The 19,917-nt window shown below is 57.7% G+C and overlaps 2 protein-coding genes across 8 annotated transcripts in view; one reads left to right on the top strand and one right to left on the bottom strand.

Moving 5' to 3' along the window:
• Nucleotides 1-10,444, top strand: part of PHC2 (polyhomeotic homolog 2) — a 53,846-nt gene extending 43,402 nt beyond the window's left edge. For both annotated transcript variants that reach the window (XM_044452283.1, XM_044452284.1), the window contains 6 exons: nucleotides 1,264-1,466; nucleotides 2,092-2,221; nucleotides 3,988-4,102; nucleotides 4,203-4,344; nucleotides 7,776-8,067; nucleotides 9,255-10,444. In XM_044452283.1, the coding sequence (XP_044308218.1) occupies nucleotides 1,264-1,466; nucleotides 2,092-2,221; nucleotides 3,988-4,102; nucleotides 4,203-4,344; nucleotides 7,776-8,067; nucleotides 9,255-9,409 (1,037 nt within the window). In that variant the 3' untranslated portion in view covers nucleotides 9,410-10,444. The remainder of the gene's footprint in view (nucleotides 1-1,263; nucleotides 1,467-2,091; nucleotides 2,222-3,987; nucleotides 4,103-4,202; nucleotides 4,345-7,775; nucleotides 8,068-9,254) is intronic.
• Nucleotides 10,445-11,524: 1,080 nt separating this feature from the next.
• The window catches only part of ZNF362 (zinc finger protein 362), a 38,580-nt gene continuing 30,187 nt past the window's right edge, over nucleotides 11,525-19,917 (bottom strand). For all 6 annotated transcript variants that reach the window (XM_044452343.1, XM_044452345.1, XM_044452344.1 and 3 more), the window contains 4 exons: nucleotides 18,815-19,039; nucleotides 16,256-16,334; nucleotides 15,229-15,387; nucleotides 11,525-14,217 (listed from right to left, as the gene is read on the bottom strand). In XM_044452343.1, coding sequence (XP_044308278.1) covers nucleotides 14,101-14,217; nucleotides 15,229-15,387; nucleotides 16,256-16,334; nucleotides 18,815-19,039 — 580 coding nt within the window. In that variant the 3' untranslated portion in view covers nucleotides 11,525-14,100. The remainder of the gene's footprint in view (nucleotides 14,218-15,228; nucleotides 15,388-16,255; nucleotides 16,335-18,814; nucleotides 19,040-19,917) is intronic.

Here is a 19,917-nt window from a genome sequence, read left to right on the forward strand (position 1 = left end):
GGAAGCCGGACAGACCCCCGTGCTCAAAGCTGTCCGAGCCACTCTGCGTTCGTTGCTGGCTTTGGGAATTGGCTTGCTGCCAGTTTCCTTCCTGCGACCTTTGGCATTTCTTGCCCTCTGTCTATGCTTGGTAGTGCTCTCGCTTTCAGGGAATGGTGTGAGGACATGGATCATGTTGTCTTGGGTTAGATCATTGCTCCTTTCGTGAAAGTTCTCTGAAACATCCCGGATTAGGAGATGGGTGAAAGCTTTGCCCGAGAGGGGATACTTTCCGTTGCAGATGGCTGGTTTTTCTATTCATTTTCTATTTATTAACATTACATTGCATTTATAGCCCACCCTTTGCCGTTGTAGCAGTCTTTAATTTGCCGTTGTAGCGCTCACGAGCGTGCGCCAGCGTTGCAGAAGGGCTCTCTGCCGCCCGCCATGTCTCCGGTGGCCCCTCCCTTCGTGAACCGTGTGCGGTGCACTTGCTTGCTCTGGAGCATCTCGGGCGGCAGGTGTTTTCGGGGTAGTCCCGCGTGCTCTTAGCCACCTATTACAGGTGGCACGAGGGGGCTACTTCTCCCTGTTGCCGCGTCAGAGAGAAGCCAGGCCAAGCTGCCCTCTCCGTCTGCCCCCCGCCTCGTCCCCCCCCCCTGGCACTCTGCGGGCAGAAAAGCTCCTGCAAGTTGTGGCCGGGGCGGGGGCCTACAGTCTGCTCCCCTCGCCTTTGCATGTGGACTGCCAAGCGGTGGCACAGCCCAAGAAGTGGCTGCACAGTGCGGCCCCCCCCCGCCCCCCCCATGGCAGCCTCGCCGCATCCCCAGAAGCCCGAGAGACCGTGAGCGGTGCTTTTACCGGTCCGGCTGGCATCGCTTCAACACGACGGGCCTCCTCTGGGCGGGCACGGCGGGGCGGAGGGTGAATTTGAACCCGGGAAGGCTTGGGGGTGGCTGAGTGGGCACCTGTCTCCGGGTGGCAGGGTGCTTGCTCTCGAGCTCCCCTGGAGACGCGCCGTCTTTGCGCCCCGAGAAATCCGGCGAGGTGGGACCGGGTCCGCCTGCCCCCGCCTCCTCGCTCATACAATCGGCCCTGTGTGTGCTCCCCCCGCCCCCCGTGCGGCACGGCTGCCGAGGGCTCATTCAGGAGCAGGGACAAGTCAGCTGTATGGTAATGGAGGGCGGTCGGGGGGGCGAGGGGCCGGGCGGCCCGCCCTCGGAGCCTCTGCCTTTGTCTCCGGCCACGCATCCACCGCTCCTCCGCTCTCGTCCGCCCGCACAGAGGCAGGCCAGGACCGGGTTCGCTCGCCGCCGGAGACCAGCAGCCCCGGCATGACCTCGGGGAACGGGAGCTCTGCCTCCACCATCGCCGGGACCGCCCCCCAGAACGGCGAGAACAAGCTGCCGCAGGCCATCGTCAAGCCGCAGATCCTGACCCACGTCATCGAGGGCTTCGTGATCCAGGAGGGGGCTGAGCCGTTCCCGGTACGCCGTGGGCGGAGGCGGTGCTGGGGGGCCGTGCCCTGGCAGCCTGGGGGGTGGAGGGGGGCAGAGGAAGACATTGGTGTGTGTGGGCTGGGGAACCCCAAAAGTTTGGTCCCCTCCGTGCAGCCATGGGGAGGAAGGGGTAAGGAAAGGGGCTGGGGAGTGGGGCACGAGAGGAAGCTGGGGGCGGCATCCTGCCCCACCCGCAGTTCCCGAAGGCTGATCCCACTCGCCAGGTTAAAGGCTGCTAAAATTGTTCAAGGACAGGTGTCTGGTCCCCAAAGGCCTCCTGGGCAGTGTCGCCAGTTGTTGGGGATGCTGGGCATTGAAACTGAAAACATTTGGAGACTCCTTTCTGCCCAAAGCATCCCCAGCCTCTGGTTTTGGGCGTTCCAGCCACCTGCCTCACCGTATGTTCGTTCAATTAATTACATTCACGAATTTAAGAAGATTTTTAGCCTGCCTTTCAGGGGCTGCTGTCACAAAAGCATTAAACATTCACGGCAACCAAACGCACAGACGCAGCCGCGAGAGCAGCAGTGCGTGGCTTTCAGGCCCTGAGGAGGGTGTGCCGAAGGCCTGGGGCCACCCTGGGGAAGCCGCCGACCCGTCCCTCTCTCCCCAGGTGGGGCGCTCTTCGCTGCTTGTGGGGAGCTTGAAGAAGAAGTATGCGCAAGGCCTCCTGGCCAACAAGCCCCAGCAGCAGGACAACACGACCACCACCGACTCCGAGATGGAGGACCCTTACTTGCAAGGTGGGCGCTGCCCTCCGCAGGGGCCTGCGTGTCTGCCGCGCTGGGGAGATGCTACCACAGGGAAGGGTGAGGGGGACCCTGAGCATGTGCAGAGTGCCTTCCCTTCCCTCACACTGTCCTTCAGTGCACAGAATCGCCCTGTCCTAAAAGTGCATCACCTTTCCTAACCACTGTCTCTCCGCCTCCCTTCCTCGCCTTCCCTTGTATTGTCCAATTGTAAGCTCCTTGGGGCAGGAACCTGCGCACCATATTTCACAATGGTGCCAGGCTTCCCCGGGGGACGGGTCGTCCCTCAGCTGCGCCACTCAGCTAGTGAGCTCTTGGGCCAGTTGCTCCGCCTTCCTACTGGCCTCCCTCACAGGGGTGTTTGGAAGGTAAAGTGAGGGAAGGGAGCAAACAAGCAGGCACTCCGGCTGCAGGACGTCCCCGTGACAAATGCACAGGGCTTCTCTGCTTGTCCGAGCCCCTGTGGGGTGCTCCCCATTTCTGAGCAGGGAGCCGAGATTGCTCTGCCGGTCTGGTTTCTGCGGAGAGCTTGCTCTTTGGAGTTTGGGCGCACTTGACCTTTTGGCGCACTCCACCTGGGCCTTCCTCTCCCGGTGTCATTGATCGAGGGACAGTCCTCTTGCAGGGGGCTCCAGACACGCTGCATAAGCTGCTCGGCGCCAGCCCCCTTTCGCGTTGCTGCTCTGGCGCAGGCTAGGCTGAGTCGCCTGGGACGCTTCGTGGCTGCGGAGAAGTCCGGACCCCGCTCTCCCAAGTCCGTCCAGCGCACTCACCGCTTCGCCACACCGACGCCCCGCTGCCCGCGGCAGCCGGTCGGACCCCTCCTGGCCATTCTTCCGAAGGGGCCCGGGGGCCGGGAGCACTCCTCCCCCTCCCCACCTCGCTTGCACGCTTGAAGAACCTGTCCCCTGCCGGAAGCAGCGTGCAAGGGAGGTCTGGGTATGCACGGTATGGCCTGAAATAATGGTGGCGCATGCCACAGTTCTCTGGGCCAGCAGGAAACATGGCAAAGACCCCGAGGGGCCTATGGGCATGATCCTGCACGTATTTCCTCAGAAGTAATTTCCACTTTGTTCTGCTGGTCATGCTTCTAAGGAAGCTTGCAGGTTCCTTCCCTCTTCTGAGGCCCCTGCTGGTTGTTAAGAAGCACACGTGCACCATTAAAGCATCAGAAACGAGAAAGAAGAATGCCGAAAAAGCAAGAGCTGTTACAGGCAGGAAAAGCTTCATGGTCTTCCCCCGCGTTGCGTTCCCAAAACAGAACGCGGCAAGTGAGGGGAGTATTTAGAAGCAGATGCAAGTATAAATTAGGAGAGAACAGCAGGTGGGAGAGGTGCTTCTCTGTAGTATAATAATAATCGCAGAATGCTGCATCGGAGCCCTTGGCAGGTTATCAGGCGCGAGTCAGTGCAGGGGACATGCAGGGGGATTCTGGCATGTAGCCTGTTAACTTACAGAACTCAGTGCCGCAAGAGGGACAGCAGAAATGGGCATGCTAAAGAGGTCGGGTGACTTGGCTGCTGCTGCAACTTCGTGGTGGCTCCCTGGTCGGGGGCAATCGAGGGCGAAGCAGGCAGAGAGCAGCACAGGCTGTTCCGGTGGGTTCTGAGCGGGACGGACCAGGACCAGGGGCCTCTTGGGTTCTCCAAGGCTCCAGAAGCCTGTGTGTTGAAGTCTGCATTTGTCTTTCTCGGGGAAGAAGGTGGGCAGCCAGCTCCCTCGGGGGCCACCATTCCCGAAACTCTGCTCGTCTTCTGCAGAATCCAAAGATGAGGGGTCGCCCCCAAAGCTGAAGTGTGAACTCTGCGGTCGCCTCGACTTTGCCTACAAGTTCAAGCGGTCAAAACGCTTTTGCTCCATGGCGTGTGCTAAGAGGTACCTCCGGACTCCGTGTGAGCGCTGTGTTAGTGCGGGGGGGGGGGGGCCTTTATAGAGTTGCCCATGACTGGTGCTGTCTCTCCCTCCCTGCTCACAGATACAATGTGGGGTGCACAAAACGCGTGGGCCTCTTTCACCCCGACCGCAGCAAACTCCAGAAACCGAGCGCGCCTTCGCATGGCCGGCGCCGAACCTGCAAGACGACCCTTCCCTCGCTTAGTAAAGAAAGCAAGAAGCAGGTAAGCACGGAGGGGCCCTTCTTTCTGAATCGCAGGGTTTCAGAGACCGGGAGTATTTTGGACCTCATGGGGAAGGAGGCAGGCATCTCGGGGACTTTGAACTGGGGTGATTGTTGAAACATGGGTAATTGTGTCCTCTGAACGCAGTCACACTAACAAGTCATAGCTTTGCTAACTGCAACAGCCCATGAAGAAAACCCACAGTTGGTTTTTGGCTTGTTTAAAATACTTTTTTGAAAGCAAAGCAAGCGTAATAAACAGAGCCAGGTGAAATAGACAACGTTGCCAAGGGAATTCGATGCAGATCCAACCTCTACAATCAGCCCCCCAAATCTATCCCTCTTCCTGTCTTGCAAGACTTCATCAAAATGTGACACAAAAGAAATCCCAACAACAAATCCTCCAATCACTTCAGATCCTCTGCATCTTCTCTCAACACCTCAGATCCACTTTTCATGCTGCACATTTCTCTAACCATCTTCTAAACAATGGTACTCCATACTCCACTAGTCCATTTATTTCTCCATGGTTGGTTGTTGGGTTATGGATCGTGTGCTTGTCTGTGGTTAAGAAACGGTGGTTTATTATCTCGGGTGGGTTCAGACAACACGAAGACCCTCATTCCATTAACAGTTCATGATTCAACAAGAACCACCGCTTGCTCCTTGAGCGCGGGATAGCGGTGTTGTGTGAACTCAGGCTGCACCTGCGTATTAATGTGATGTTTTCTAATGTTCTATAAGCAGCTTATGAAATAATTTTATACTTGAGTGTTCCTTAGATAGATTGATATCTCTATGCACACATGCTCACATACATGGGAGAAGTGATTTAAGAACAAACAGGTACTTCTCCTTTTTAGCTCAGCTCGGTTTTTTGTTTGTTCTCAGCGTGGCAGTGATATGCTGCACTGGCCAAAGGAAACAGCCGTTCCGTACTGAAAGAGGCTGGACCCCTGACCGTCAGCCGTGCTGGCTACAGCTAAGCAAGCATCTGCAGGGAGCGTGGTCTCTTGGAGAGCCGTGCTGGGTTGGGTAGCTGGTGTGATAGGCGGCACCATCTCTGTTCACTTGTTTATTTAATTCGTATGCCACCCTGGTAGCCATCAGCTCTCTGGATGGCTCACAACAAACAACATTTAACTGTTAAAAAATACAATTCATTAAAACAAACAGAGTAAAATCAGTCAGTAAGTAACAATTGAATCAAAATAAGCAATTAATGTATATTACAAGAACCAAGCAAGAGAAAAATGTACATACTAGAAGTTTGTCTGGCATTCAGATCAGAAGTAGCAGCCACAGCATAACCCATGAAAACCATTGCCAGTCACGGACAGGGTCCTGCCAGGAGTAACATGCACCCTGACGCTTTATTTCAGCCCCTTTCCAGAGACTTCACTTGATTAATCAATTGCCATCGGTGTTCATCACACTTTTTAGAGAGCAGGTCTCCACAGCCAAAGAGCTTACGAACCAGGCCAGTCAAGCACTTGTCACCTGGGCTTTCCATTTAACTGTGGCAGGAAAATAAACGCGGCGACCTTTGCACTAGCTCCAGGGACAGTGTCAGCTGAACAATTAGATACATAGAACAGATTGTCTCTTCCAGACCATTTAGACAATAAACTAATCAGTTCTCGATATCTGAGAAAAAATACAGGATAACAAAGAAGATGCATCTACAATGTCCTCTCCTGACGCATGAGAACAGTAAGATTGCTGGACTTTGTGGTATGGCAGACAGTAAATTATTACAGGGAGAGAGGGAGAGAGGGAGAGAATTAAAAGGAGCAGCCAAGGATGGCAGGGTTTGCCGCCGAATGTAATCCTGAGAACAGGCTCATTTTGCCTTTCCCTCTAAAGAAAGAAGGTCAGATCTGCTGATTTGCACCACGCAGCCCTCAGTAGCAAAGTGCAAGGACTTTGTTCAAATGCCTGCACTTGAAAATGTGAGCGGGATGGAACAAGCTTCGGGGAAGAATCCAGAGGGCCGTTGCGTGTTTGCCCATCCCTAGCTTCCCACTGAGCATTTCTGTAGGGGAGGAGAGGAACAGGCGTCGCATTGAGCAAAGCAGCATTGAGTCCAGCTGCGAAGGGCTGATGGCCAGACTGTGCATGTGAGTGAGTTTAATTCTGTCTCCAAGTGCAACTTTGCTTTGGCCACACACCCAAGGGCCTGAAGTGCTTTGGAGGGAAAGCGATCAAAGCTTGCCTTTCCTTTCCCTCCCTGATGCTCCGCGTCCACGGGGTTTGCCCCGTTTGGCAGCATCGCGTGAAAACCCTGTACGATCACGTGTGCAGATCAAGCACCCTTTGGGAACTTTTGAAGGCTCCATTTTAAGGTGTTCCCTGTACCTTTGCAGTACAAAATAGCCCCAGGTAAACAGGAAAGGGGTTGTTATTAATTTGATTTCTGTACTCCCGCATCACTGAAGCTCTCTGGGCAGTTAACAACCATGCATAAAACAAACAATAACATACAATACAAATGCCATTAAATGTTAACTTTAATTAATTTAAAATAGCTTTTAAAATGCAGTGTTAAAAAAGGACTTCGCAAAGGTAAAGACTCACCTGGATAATCCCGTCAGGCCCCTGGGTTCTATAAAAGCATGGGTCCTCAAATGATGGCCCGCGGGCTGGATCCGGCCCACCTCGGAGGTTTTGGACTTGGCGCGGGGTGAGGTGGTGGCTTGCTCACACAGAGATCGTTTTGGACTCGCTCAGAGACAACAATGTCCGCGAAGCAAGCCATCACACGCGCCCCACCGCCCACCCCCTCACCAGCCTGCGCCCCCCACCGGCACCTTTCAGCTGGCCCCGTTGAAAAAGTTTGAGGGCCCCTGTATAAAAGCCTCTGTAAACAGCTGTCTTGGCCAGGTGCCAAAAAGACGGTGAGTTTTTATCACAGTAGGGAGGCTGCTCCAAAGATGGAGGCCCGCCAGACAGGAGGCCCTCCCGCTTCGAGCCTTCCATGGGGTGACGCTTGGAGGAAGGCCCCGGAGGCTGAGCGCAGTGCCCACGCAGACTGCGGAGGGGAGAGGCGCTCCCCCAGCTCTGGTGGTCCTGAGCCATGCAGGGCTCTGTAGGTGGAAACCGGCGCCTGGGCCTGGAGGCCGTGGGAGCACGTGTGGCTACGCTGGAGCCAGGCTTGTGGACCGGGGGTTGCGTTTTGAAGAGGGGAAGAACTTGCAGAAGGCAAGGGAGGCGCCCATGGAGGTGGCTCTGGGTCTCGGTGGCTCGGGAGGGGTCACTCCAGGGGCAGGAGATCTGGGCTGGCGAGCCTGGCCCCAGCTTGACGAGGCTGCGAGAGACCCGTTTCTGCTGGGGTCCCTGGAGAGCTGCTCCCTGCCAAGGTGGACACTCTGGTGGAGAGGGACCCGTCCCGGCTCGGCAGCAGGCAGATTCTGGTGCTGCTTGCGTCCACAGGCGCCGGTTTCACTGCCACCCGGCGCAGGGCCCATTTCGGTCAGCGGGTCGCTGCAGCTCGCCCACGCACAGGAGGACTCGAGCCGCTGCTCGGACAACTCCAGCTACGAGGAGCCCCTCTCGCCGCTCTCGGCCAGCTCGTCCGCCTCCCGGCGGCGCCAGGGCGATCGGGACATGGAGCTGCCCGACGTCCACGTCCGGGACCTGGTGGGCATCGGCCACCACTTCCTCCCCAGCGAGCCCACCAAGTGGAACGTGGAAGACGTCTACGAGTTCATCCGCTCCTTGCCTGGTAAGAACGCGTGGTCTCCAGTCCTGGCGGGCCAGCCTGCTGCAGCACGGAGCAAGCCCCTGGCGTGTCTCCCAGATGCGGCCAGCCAGCAAAAGCCACAGGCAGGAGAGGCGCGGGGACCGGCCACTCGGCGCCCAACCTCTTTGTGATCAGGAGAGTGGAAACTCACCTGGCCCCGGGCTTTGCAAGCTCGCGATCTTCAGGGCCCCCCATTTAGTTGGCTTTGGAATTCCTGCGCTCTTGCCCCATTGCAGAGGAGAGGGAATCTGCTGAATCTCCCTTAAAAAATGATCTTGGGAAAAAGTGTAGAAAGGGGGAACGAGGAAGATTACAACATCTGGGACAGTTTAGCTTAGGGAAAAGGCAAGAACAAATGAAATCCAGCACGGTGAAAGGGGCAAGGAACCTCCTTTCTCCTCCTCGTACTGGAACCTAAAGAGGTCACCCCGGGAAGCTGCCCAGAGGGGGATTCTGGGCTGAGAAGAGGAAGGACTTGGCTAGGGATGGGAGGATCAGGACAGAATCTGGCTCGCTGGGCTTCTTTTCCATACTTACTCTGGGCCAATAAGCGAGCCAAACAGACTGAGTCCACAAACACCTAGGAACGCCAGTGGCTTCTTTGATCAAAACATAATTCTTTGTGCAAAGTACAGAAAAACCAGTGTGTTGCGTGCGCGGACTCAGAACTCTGCTTGCCCAAGAGGCGCGGGGGGGTGCACATGCAAACTGGCCTTGCGGGCAGGTTGTTTCCTGCCAGACGCACCTGTGAACGCTTGGACATAGCGCCAGAGTCCGGGGAGCCAGGCCTGGAAGTCCAGGGAGCCAGGCCCTCTGGTTTGGAGGGTGGGATTCCCACCCTCCAAACCAGATTCCTCACAAATTGCCACACCAGGAATGATTAAATGGCAGCATTCAGAGATGTTCTGATGGCCACGCTTTGGGGCGGCTTAAGAAGGGGGAGGAAGAGGAGGAGGAGACCACCAGTGGTTCTCCTTGCAGGCCCTCTGCTCCCTTCAGGATTAGGGGCACCCCAGTGCCTTGGGAAGGTGGGTGGTGGGAGCTGTTCCAGCCTGTCCTGCTGGGGGTCATCTGGCACACCCAGCCCCGCACCCAGACCGGCGTGCTCAGCTCGAGTCGCAGGGGGGTTGTGCCTGCAGCCGACCGCAGCGGCCTCCTTTCCCACGCAGGCTGCCAGGAGATCGCGGAGGAGTTCCGGGCGCAGGAGATCGACGGGCAGGCGCTGCTGCTGCTCAAGGAGGACCACCTGATGAGCGCCATGAACATCAAGCTGGGCCCCGCACTCAAAATCTACGCACGCATCTGTATGCTGAAGGACACCTAGAGGCCTCCCGGCGGGACGCATTCTCCGGGGGGGGGGGGGCGCAGGACGGACTCACATGCTTCCAGCAGCCCCTCCCCAAGACCACGACGTCATTGAGCACAAGGCCCCCGCCAAAGGAAGGGGCGAAGAGACGGAGCCCACCCGCTTGGGGCTTGGCTGGCCGGGCGGCCCGCTTGCAAGGCTGTACATAACCTGTAGCATTAGCGTCCCTTTCCGCCCACCCCAGTGGAGCCACCTCGGTGGGGGGCGACCTGGCGGGGCGGGAGAGCGGTGGGGGGCTGTCCTCCCCCTCACACTGGCCCTCCTCCTCCCTGAGGCCCCAGCCCCCTCTTGGATCGGACAGACCTACTTGAAACCTCAAAGCCAAACAGGATCGTTGCCTTAACTCAACTCCTTGTGTCGGCGTGCCTGTGCGTGCGTGCGCGCGCGCGCTTGTGGCGCCACTTAGTGCCCTGCTCCTTTCCCCCATTGCAGCTTTTCTGAGTTTGCAGCTTCCGCAGCCGTGGGGGGAGAGGCGGGCGCCCTTCCTCGGACTGGCCGGCTCTTCGCACGTGGATGACCCCCTCTCCAAAAATCTGGTGCGGGGCCCACAGCGCTGGAGGCCGGGGGCCCGCGCAAGGCCAGTGCCCCCCCCCCCCCCGGTCTGGCTTGGCGTCTGAAGGGGAGGCAGCCAGGCCTCAGACCCCGGGCCAGTCTGCAACTGCCTTAACGCCCCCTCGATGCCTGCCGCAAGCGAGCACCCTCGGCCCCGCTCCACAGCAAGGCAGGGCAGGAGGGCCTGGCCCCCGCCCTCGAAGATGGGGCTGGCCTCAGACATGTCGGGAGTGGGGGGCTCTCCTGGGAGGGTTGGCGGAGGGGGGAGGGCGCAGGCGGGAGTTCAGCTGCGCTGCTTCTCCCCCACCGCGGTTTTTGTGCGCAGTCCTCTCTCAACCGCCATCGTGCTGGCCACTCACCGCAGACTTCCAGGCTGCAGCAAAAGGACTTTCTACGGTTTCCCTGCAAACCTCGTTTTTAATAAATTTCCTTTAAAACGAACTTGAAAGGCCTCTCTGATTTGGGGATGCTTGTGGTTTTTCCAAAGTGTGTGATGTGACCTGGCCAGTTGAGAAGTCTTGCGCTCGGTGTTTAGATCCTAGAAGGAAGGATCGACCGGAAGAGGGGCCCCGAGCTGCATTCCAGAGCTGGACGTGGGCGCAGCAGGAGAGTTTGCCTTGCTCTTTTCCCAGACACACGGTCTGCTCACATTGCAGCTGCCCTTCCAAGCCCTCTGGGGTTTTTCCTCCAGGCTGGGGGAAAAGTCCCCCCCCCCCCCCTGAGATTTCCAGTGGACTGTGACACCCATCAGCCCTGACCAACGGCACACGGAGGCTTTCCAGCCATCGCTGTATAGTAGGCCTCAAACTCTGTCCAGGTCTGCTCAAGGTCCTGGGAGAAGTTCTGGAGCAGCTCCTTCAGTTCACAGACCATTGCAAGCCCACGGATAGGGGCACTCGGTGGCATGGAGCGTGGACGCTGGCCGTCCCACACCCTTCTAGCCCGGTAAGGGGAGCTGTTCCTTCAAAAATTCCCTGAACTTTTAGGTTTTCCAAAGATGTCTGTCAAATAATCATCGCTTGCTGGGTGGAGAGCAGCCCCTTGGAGAGCTCTGCTTGCCGGGCGCGTGTTTTGGCACCGGGTCTGAACCCAGCCTCGTCCAGCACGGAGTGCCCGTGGCGAGCGAGTGACCATGCCTGCCCATGGAGACTGCAGTTCCCAGAGGAGATGGGCTCCTGGCTTGGAGCAATAAAGGGCAGGGGGCAAGTCTGGGAACGTCTGCCTGCCACCCCAAGGGCGCCGAGTCCCTCGCAGCCTGGGAAGCGAATCCCGTTCATTTGCCGAGCTGCCCTGGTGCAAAGGCCAGCCCAGGTTAGTGGGAGATGAGCTGGTCCGGGCCCACCCGGGGTGCTGTCCTTGCCCGGGGGGCGGGGGGATGCTTCACCGGCCTCTTTGGGGCAGCTCATCCTACAGATGGTCTCCCGGAGTCCTGAGTCCCTGGAAAAGCCCACCGCTGGCTCTGGGCGCTTTGCCTCCGAGCACCCGCCGCAGAGCAGAGCCCTTGCCACGCAAGGCCCAAGGTTGCAAAGACTGTTTTATTCTTTTTTTTTCCACAACAGAGAATACAAAGCAATTTTATTTTGTTTCCATTTTAAAACAATGCCAACGGCTTTTGGGAGCAGGAAGTGCTCCGTCCCCCACCTGTTGTCTTTAACCACGATGCGAGACTTGAGAGGAAAGGGTGGCAGGTGGGGTGGGAGGGAGAGACCCTTTTAAAGATGCTTTTCCTCTCATTTTCATTAATAAGGTATGATAATAACTAGGAACCTAGCTAGATGTGTCCTGGGCTTTTATATAGAAAAAAAGAGCTGTTAACATCATGTATAAGAACCCTATTTACACAGTTATTAACATGCGGACCAAAAAAGGAAATAAAAGGCTACAATATTGAATATCATACAACGTCAATTCAAAACAGAGGGAGACAGAAGGGAAACAGAAAAAGGAGCAAATCAAATCAATATGACCAGCAATGAAAACATCCTGATTTTAAAAAATGATAACATTTTAAGGCTTAAAAAGTGTTTTCTTAAAAAAAAAAAATACAGTTAATTCATATCCCAAAAAAGGTGTTTTTTAAGTTGTTGGTTTTTTGGAAGGGGGGGTTGGTAAGCTCCTCCCCCCACACTGTCTGCTTTGCTCAGGATGGGAGGCTAAGGACCTGGTGAAGCGGCCTGGGTCAAGGTGTGTCGTGACATCACACACACTGCTAAAAGCCACAAAAAACCATCATTTGCTCTGCACTGGGAGCTGCGCAGGGGAGACCGTGGGGTGGCTTCCCACGGGGCGTTCTGGTGCGGCCCACCAGGGAATCGCCCCGAGCTGCTACGTCCCGTTCTGGACACGGGAACGCGCGTGTTTGTGGCTGGGGGGCTGGAGGGCCCGGCCGTGTGTGGCAGTTTCATCTTCCCTTGCGTGGGCTCACGGAGAGGGACCCACTGGCCGACCCCTCTGTTCTTTGGGGGTCTACCTACGGAGGAAGTGTGGAGTGGAGGTAGCTGGGGTCCCTCTGTCACCCCCTGCTGCTGCTTTTGGAAGCTTCCAAGGCCTTGGCCGGGGATGGAGCAGCCAGCCCTGCGATTCCCGCTCCGAGAGCGTTGCGGAAGAAGGGGTGCGTGGGAGAGATCATCAGCTCAGGGACACTCTCTCTCCCAAGACCCACCACTCCTGGCAGCGGCACCCAGAGCTGTGGGGTGCCGCGTTCTTTAAGAGCAGCCCTTTGGGAAAGACTTGCCCCAAACGCTGGAAGGTGGTTCGGAAGACACGGCCCCGGGCATCGTGGCTCACCCAGGGCCCGGCAAATGCCTGCCTCCCACTGCGCTCCGAGGGAGCCCAGAAGCCAGGGCTTTTGGGCACCTCTTGCGCGTTGCTGGCCAAGCTTGCTGGCTCAGGCACCAGATGGCAATCCCAGCGGAGTCCGCCTGGCCCGGGGGCCTCCCGGCTGAAGGGCGGGCATGTGCCGAGCTGCACAAGCGGGCAGGCGGGGGGACCCCGGGAATCGGGACGCCCTCGCGACACTGGCCGGCTTCCTCGTGTGTTCCGCCCATTCCGCCTGGCCAGCAAGCATCGGGCCAACACAGAACGGCGCATGCAGGACAGGAGCTGCCGCTGGCTGAGCCAAGCGTGTGACGCGCAGGAGGGCTGGCCAGAGCCCCACGCAGAAACAGGCACAGTCGGGCGCTTCCAGCAGGTGTGCGTCCGCTCCCACCCCAGCCCGGACGCCCCTCTCCCCACCCAGCGCCCTGCTTAAAAGCCAACTGGGCTCTGCGGCAGCCATGTCCAGTGCTGAACATGGGGTCCATCAGACCGGGGGGGTGGGGCGGGGGGCTGCAAAGCCACTGGCTCAGCTGCCGCTGAGGCTCTGGCAGCAGGAGCCCTGCGCTGCCGAGAGGGAGACACGCCGGTGCAGCCACCAATCCCTCGCAGTGCCGGGTGTGCCGTGCAGTCAACCAACCGTACAGTCTTCCAAAGGCTTGGAAAGGGGGACGCGGTGCCCTCTGCGCTTCCTGGCCCGGGAGCCGAGCAGTGACGGAACCTGTGGAGGCCGGATGAGGTGGGCCCGCATCCAGGACTTGTGGGCACCATCGGCAGAGAGCAGCAGCTACGGCACCGGCCCGTTCCCGTCCAGGAGGGCCCGGGGCAAGTCTGGAAGGAGTCCGTGGCCGGCCTTTGTGACATTCTCTGTCGCGGGCTCACGGAGAGAACGTTTTTGTATCCAAAATTAGAAATGGTGAGGGGAATCCCTACGGCTGAAAAGAGACCACAGAGAAGACCCCAAAGCAAGGGTGCCCATGTGCGCTGTGGGGAGGAAAGAGGCGTGTCAGTTCAAAGTGCTCTGGAATCGTCTTTGGCTGCCACCCAAGCAGAAGGAGGAGCTGCCCCGCTCCCCCGAGCACAGTCCGGGCGAGGCTTCTTGCCAGCCAGATTTGGTCTTTTTCTTCTGGCTGCAAGGGAGAAGCACTATGTGCCAGGAGGGACGTGGAAAAGGTGGTGCGGAACCTGTGGATTGTGGGATCGTATTCCGAGCCGTCCTGTCCTTCCCCTTCCGGATCCGGAATCTGAGGGGGTGCCACACAAGGGGAAGGTCTCCCCAGAATTCAGATGAGAGAGATCCGCACAGGGATGCCGGGGGACTCCGTCCTTTGAGGCGAGTGCTGGCTCACTAGATGCTCCACCACCGTGTGTTTTGACATGTGCTTCATCAAATAGGTCTCCTGCAGGAGGGGAAACGGAAGTCAGTGGGGCTGGCTGGGGAGGGGGGAGGAAGTGGGGGCTCGGCGTGGCTGTGAAGGGTGGCCACACGCCTGCAGAGGGACCAGGCGCTTCTGCCCTGCTCACCCCGGGCGGAGGAGTGAGAGTCAGGCGTCTGGGCGGCAAAACCCGCCTGCTGAACTGCCACAAGGGGCCATGAGCCAGCCCCTCCGGGAAGAACCCCCTCGCCCGGCATCGGGGGCCTCCTGCCTCCCTCCTCGGGCCTGCTTCCCTTCTGCTCTGGCAGTGAGCTCCAGTGCGGAGCTTTCCATCTCCCTCGGGCGGGCGTACTTTGCCCACCAGTCCGCTTCGGTTCCTTTGCGGGCCCCCTGCAACGCGGCAGCTTCGTGCGCTGCCACGGGGGTTCCATGCCACCCCGGGAACGGGCATGCGCCCCAAAGGTCCATGGTCACCCGGCTTCCCCCTCTGGGCCCCCGCTGCAGGGCCTGCTGAGCACTCGCTGCCCCTCCGGATTTCACGGTTCTTGCTTGCGAGGGCCTCTTTATTTTATTTTTAACTGGGGGAGAGGCAGTCTGCAAAGCGGAACTGCGACTCCTGCAGAGCCGTCTGCATTTGGGCTCCACAGAGCGGGCTGAACGTCTGGAGCGCAGAACCCGCCCCGGCCTTGGACTGGATCTCTTGGGCAAGCTGCTGCTTTCGTCCCCTCAGCAGGCCTTCTGGGGAAAACCTGGTTCTTCAGATAGGTCCCGCCACCGGAAGGGCCCTTCCTTGACTCACACACGACACACTCAGCATTCCAAACGGGCTCAGGGATGAAAAAGGGCTGAGGACCCCTGCCTCGAGGAAAAGCCCTAACTCCCCACGCCCCGGGAATAACCCCGGAACGTGCTGACGCTCCAGGCTGGGCTTCCCTGTCCGCTGGGTGTGTGGCGGGGCAGCCCGGGGTGCCCCACAGGGCTGCCAAGTGCTGGCTCCGTCCTCGCAGCCCGGTCCCCCCTGTGCCCCGTACTCACTGAAGTGTAGGCTCGCCCGCACATGCTGCAGCAGTAGGCTTTGGCGTGCTTGATCGCGTGTGCCGAGAGGTGGATCTGCAGCGACGCAGAGTCTGTGTATGCCCGGTAGCAGTTGGGACATTTGTACGGCTTGTCTTTGTTGTGCTGCCGCTGGTGAGACTGGAAGGGACGGGCACCAAGGGAGCCGTCAGCCGGGCCCCCGGCACAACACACGCCCCCCCCCCCGCCGCCACTTCCAGAACCTGCCCGTTCGGACTGAACCAACTCCCTGGACTGGCAGCTTCCACCAGAGCCTGCGCAGCTGTTTCCTAACTCAGCAGGGCTGGAGGGGACGCCAGGATCCGCAGCAAGGAAGGGATGCGCTGGGCGCCCAGCTCCAGCCCACGCTCCTGACCTGCCACGGTGCCGTGGCCGCGTTAGCCCCCGCCGTGCAAAGGAGGCCCTGGGGACAGAATGCCGGCTTGCTGCCCAAAATCATCGACAGACCCGTGTGGAGACAGAAGGGCCCCACGCCCCCTTCCTGCAGCTTTGGCTTCCACAGGCAGAGGGCCGCTACGCACACCTGGAGCAGCCTGGTCTTAATTCAAAAATGCGAGATGGGGATGCCTCAGCCTTCCCTGGCGTTTGCCTGCAAATTGTGAGGGCAAACCCATTTCAGAGAAAGAAATTGCCAGCCCACCCCACCACTAAGAATGAGTTAAATTCCCAGCAGACTGTCATATGGGCAGTTGGTATCCCTGACATCTCATCCGAACCTCCATGTTCAAGAGCAGTCTGCCTGCTCAGCTCAGGGGAAAACAACTGGAGCATTTGCAAAGGTATCTGGCTGGCCACTTTTGGAAAGAAAGGACTGGGCTGGACGGAGCCTGGATCGGATCCTGTGGCGCAGTGTTCATTCTTGGGGCAGAGGTCTGCCACTTCAGCAGAGGGGGACAGGGAAACCTCTCCCACAGCCCGGCCGTCCCCTCAGACGTACTTCCTGGCTGCCTTACCTTTCCACACAGCCTGCCCCCCAGCCCTTGCTCACCTGGAGGTTGGAAAGCTGCGTGAAGGCCTTTTCACAGCCGGCATGGGGGCACTTGTACGGTCTGTCTCCGGTGTGAATTCTGGAAAGCAGGGACAGAGCAGTGAGGGAGCTGGCACGAAAACGGCCCAGTGGAAAGGGTGGGCTCGTCTGGGGAGGCTGTCTCAGTATGGGCATCGGCACATCAAGGAGTCGTGATGTGAGTGGGGGGTGGAAAGCAGCGCCCCACTCTGTCTGCCCATGTGCCGCCATCATCCGAATCTCAGAGGCAACGCAGGACAGCGCCTTCTCAGTGCTGGCACCGTTTATGACATGCCTACTCCTCTGCCATCTTTTCAGCACCAGGCAGCACCTTCTTTTATTTCCCCGTTCACGAAAACCGTGACGATTTTTGCCTACTGTTCTGTGCCTTTTAAAGAACATGGCTCTGTTTGTTTTTTGTCACTGTGCTTGCCGTTCCACACCTGTTTATACTGCATAATGGCCGAGAATTGTTAAAGAAAATACACATAAGGATGCACAGCAAACTGGCACCGGTTTTTAAAACGGTGGTATTAGTAGAAACGTTTTTGGGCTTCTCTTTGGAGCTCCTGAGGCCTAGAAACTTACCCTTTGGACAAAAGGGGGAAAATCACAGGGCTTCAGTGAAAAAAAAAAGAATTAGACTAGGCCAGTCTTTCCAAACCTTTTAGAAAAAATGAAGTCGAAGAGCTACTTTAGGAGCTGCCCTGAGCCTTTGCCTGGGTCTTCCCTACCGGGAAGGAAGTCAGGGCAGTACGACTTGCAGAGGGGCAGTGGAGAGCTTCCTCCAAGTCCAAGCATTTCTGCTTTCCGCACGGAGAGTGAAACGTCCAGCCACATGCACTACACTGAACCATGGAGGCTGGCCAGAAGGACACACGGCCAGAACATGGACTCATACAGAGACGCCTCCCTCTTCCGAGCTGAGGCTGCTGTGCCTGCAAGCACCTTTACGTCTTTCTCAGCTGTAGAGAAAAGATGACTGAAGGCGGTTTGCAAACAAATCCAGATGCCAATAGCCAGGTTCTCCCGAATGAAGACGTGAGGCCTGAACAGAGAAACAGCCTGCTCCCTTCCCATTTGCAGTGATGCCCCACTGCCTGGTCGCCTTCTGGTGATCTGCCCTCGCCATAGGCGAGCATCTGCACGCAACATGAACTGAGGGATGCCGACTGAGGATTTAAAAGGCAGGGAGCGGGAGCCACCATTCACCAGAAGGGAGATGAATCAGGCAATATCGTGACACTGTAAAAAGAGCCTCATGTCCGGACTGAAGCTGGAGAAGTGGAGGCATGGAGAGGTATGCCGGATCCTCCAGCAGCCAATGTGCCCGCAGTTGCGCGGGGGTTGTGGAATTTGCACAGAGCAATCCGGGGACTGAAGAATCCAAAACTACCCAGAAAAGGCTGCAGGAATTCACGCAGAAGCGGAATATGCTGCCTCCTCTAAGGTGGGGTAGCGGTTTGTTTATCACAGCTACATCCTACTTGTTCTCTTGCCTTGCAATTCCTTGTACTTCTGCCACATTGCGAGCGGCAGAACTGAATTACTTGCCCCGGGTGGAAAGTCCATTTTCTGCTGGAAACTGAGTGATACAAAAACAACTCTGTTCTTTTCCACACGTTTTGGGGCAGCTTACTAAGACAGAAATCCCATGCATGTTCAGAACAGAAAAAGCTCCACAGGCCCCATGTTGGGACTCGGAGAACTTGTTCTCCCTATTCTGCACAGGACTGCAGCAGAACACCTTCCAAAAGTAACAGGAAACCTCCAAAACATCATGCCAAAAGAAAACTGAGGGTAAAACAGCACTGCAAAGCGGCAGTAACGAAGTCTGCACTAAGCTAAATACTCGCGTCTAATTTCCAAGATGTGGCTTCACAGAAAAGACACAGGACTAGAGACTTCGGGGTAGATCCAGATTTAGGCTTCCAGCCCCTACCCTCCACGGCAGACACTTCAGTCACCAGAAAATGCTACTCAGTGGGTCAGGATACACCCCACTGAAAGGGCGGAGCTGTGATGGAGAGGGAAACCCCCCAACTTAGAAACATATAAAAACAGCGAGTCAGAAGGGGCCTCCCAGGCCATCTAGTCTGACCCCAGGCTCTGCTCACAATAAGCCCACCATGTGCACGTCCAGCCTATCCTTGAACACCCGCACCGACGGAGCCTCAAAGGCCTCTCGTGGAAGCCCATTCCAGACCCTCGGGGTCCTGACTGTCAGGAAGTGCTTCCTGGCATCCAAATGCAACCTTGGCTCCCTGAACTTTGCTCCGTTGGAGCGCGTCCCGCCTTCCTCTGCAGGGGAGGACAGGTCTAGCAAAGCCCTTCCACCATCCGATGGCAGATCCTGGACCCCATCCTAGGTTTTCATATATTATATGCAATTTTCATATATCATATGCAATTCATAAATAAAAAGTAGGGTTTCCGTTTTTCCAATTATGGGAGCTGCTTCCCTCCCTGTCCTGACAAAGCCATGAAATAGGCAGCAGGGATGCCGGGCGGGTGGGGGCAGCCGGCAGCTCCGTCACTTACCTGGTGTGCTGTTGGAGGTGGGAGAGCTGGCGGAAGGATTTCTCGCAGTAGGAGCAGTGATAGGGCTTGACGCCCAGGTGGATGCGCAGGTGCTGCGCCAGGTAGGAGGCGTTGGCGAAGGACTTGGAGCAGTGCGGGCACTTGTGCGGCTTGGCCTCCGTGTGCGACTTGGAGTGGATTTGCATCTCGGACTTGGTGAAGAAGGTGAGCGGGCAGACCTTGCACCTGGACAGGGAACACGGGGGAGGAGAGCACTGAGGGGCCGCCGCGGCTTCCGGACTCCTGGCACCTGCGTGGGGGGCGGTGTGCGTGCCGACAACTGGCGCCTTCTGCTGCCCACCCAACAAACCCAGTCTGGGGGCGGTGCTGTGAGCAGAACTGCTTGACCCGGTGACCAGTAGGAAGTGGTGGCGAGAGAGAGGGACCAGGACTCGGGGGGGATCTGGGTTCGAGTCCCCACTCAGCCATGGAGCTCACTGGGCCCTGCACCAGACACAGGCTCTCAGCCCAGCCTACCTCACAGGGGTGTTGTTGTGAGGATAAACTGGAGAGGGAGAGGACGGCCAGGTAAGCTGCCCAAGTTCCTTACAAGAAAAAGGGCAGCCTATAAATACTAAATACTAAAATTAAAAATAAAAATAAATGGCCTGGCCTGATTCAGGATGGCCCTGATTCAGGATGTTCTCAGCGATGTGACTCATTCGGCAGCAGACAGCATGACTCACACCCAAAAGCTCTCTGCTACCTCCAAGCAAGACTCCTGCCTGAAATAGGCAACATGCGCATCACCACGCAGCCCTGCAGTCAGAACCATGAGGACTGGAACCGTGGTTGCCTGGCAGGTGAAGGGGAAGAGTGCAGGGGAGACGATATGCACACGGTCCCGGGTTGAATGTCTGGCTGGGGAAGACCCTTGTTGGGAAGCCGAGAGAGGCCCCGCCAGGCAACAGCCCTGCAAGGTCAGGCCAAGGCCTTGTGTAGGAACCCCAAAGGCAAACTGCGAGTCCTACAGGGCCCTCCCACCCATGTTCCCCAGCAACCCGTGTGCACGGACATACAGACAGCACAGCCTCTGGGCCCACTGGGGTCCTGCGTCACTTTCC

The sequence above is a fragment of the Varanus komodoensis genome, unplaced genomic scaffold, assembly GCF_004798865.1.
Source record: "Varanus komodoensis strain SLA01 unplaced genomic scaffold, ASM479886v1 scaffold71, whole genome shotgun sequence".
Lineage (NCBI taxonomy): Eukaryota > Metazoa > Chordata > Lepidosauria > Squamata > Varanidae > Varanus > Varanus komodoensis.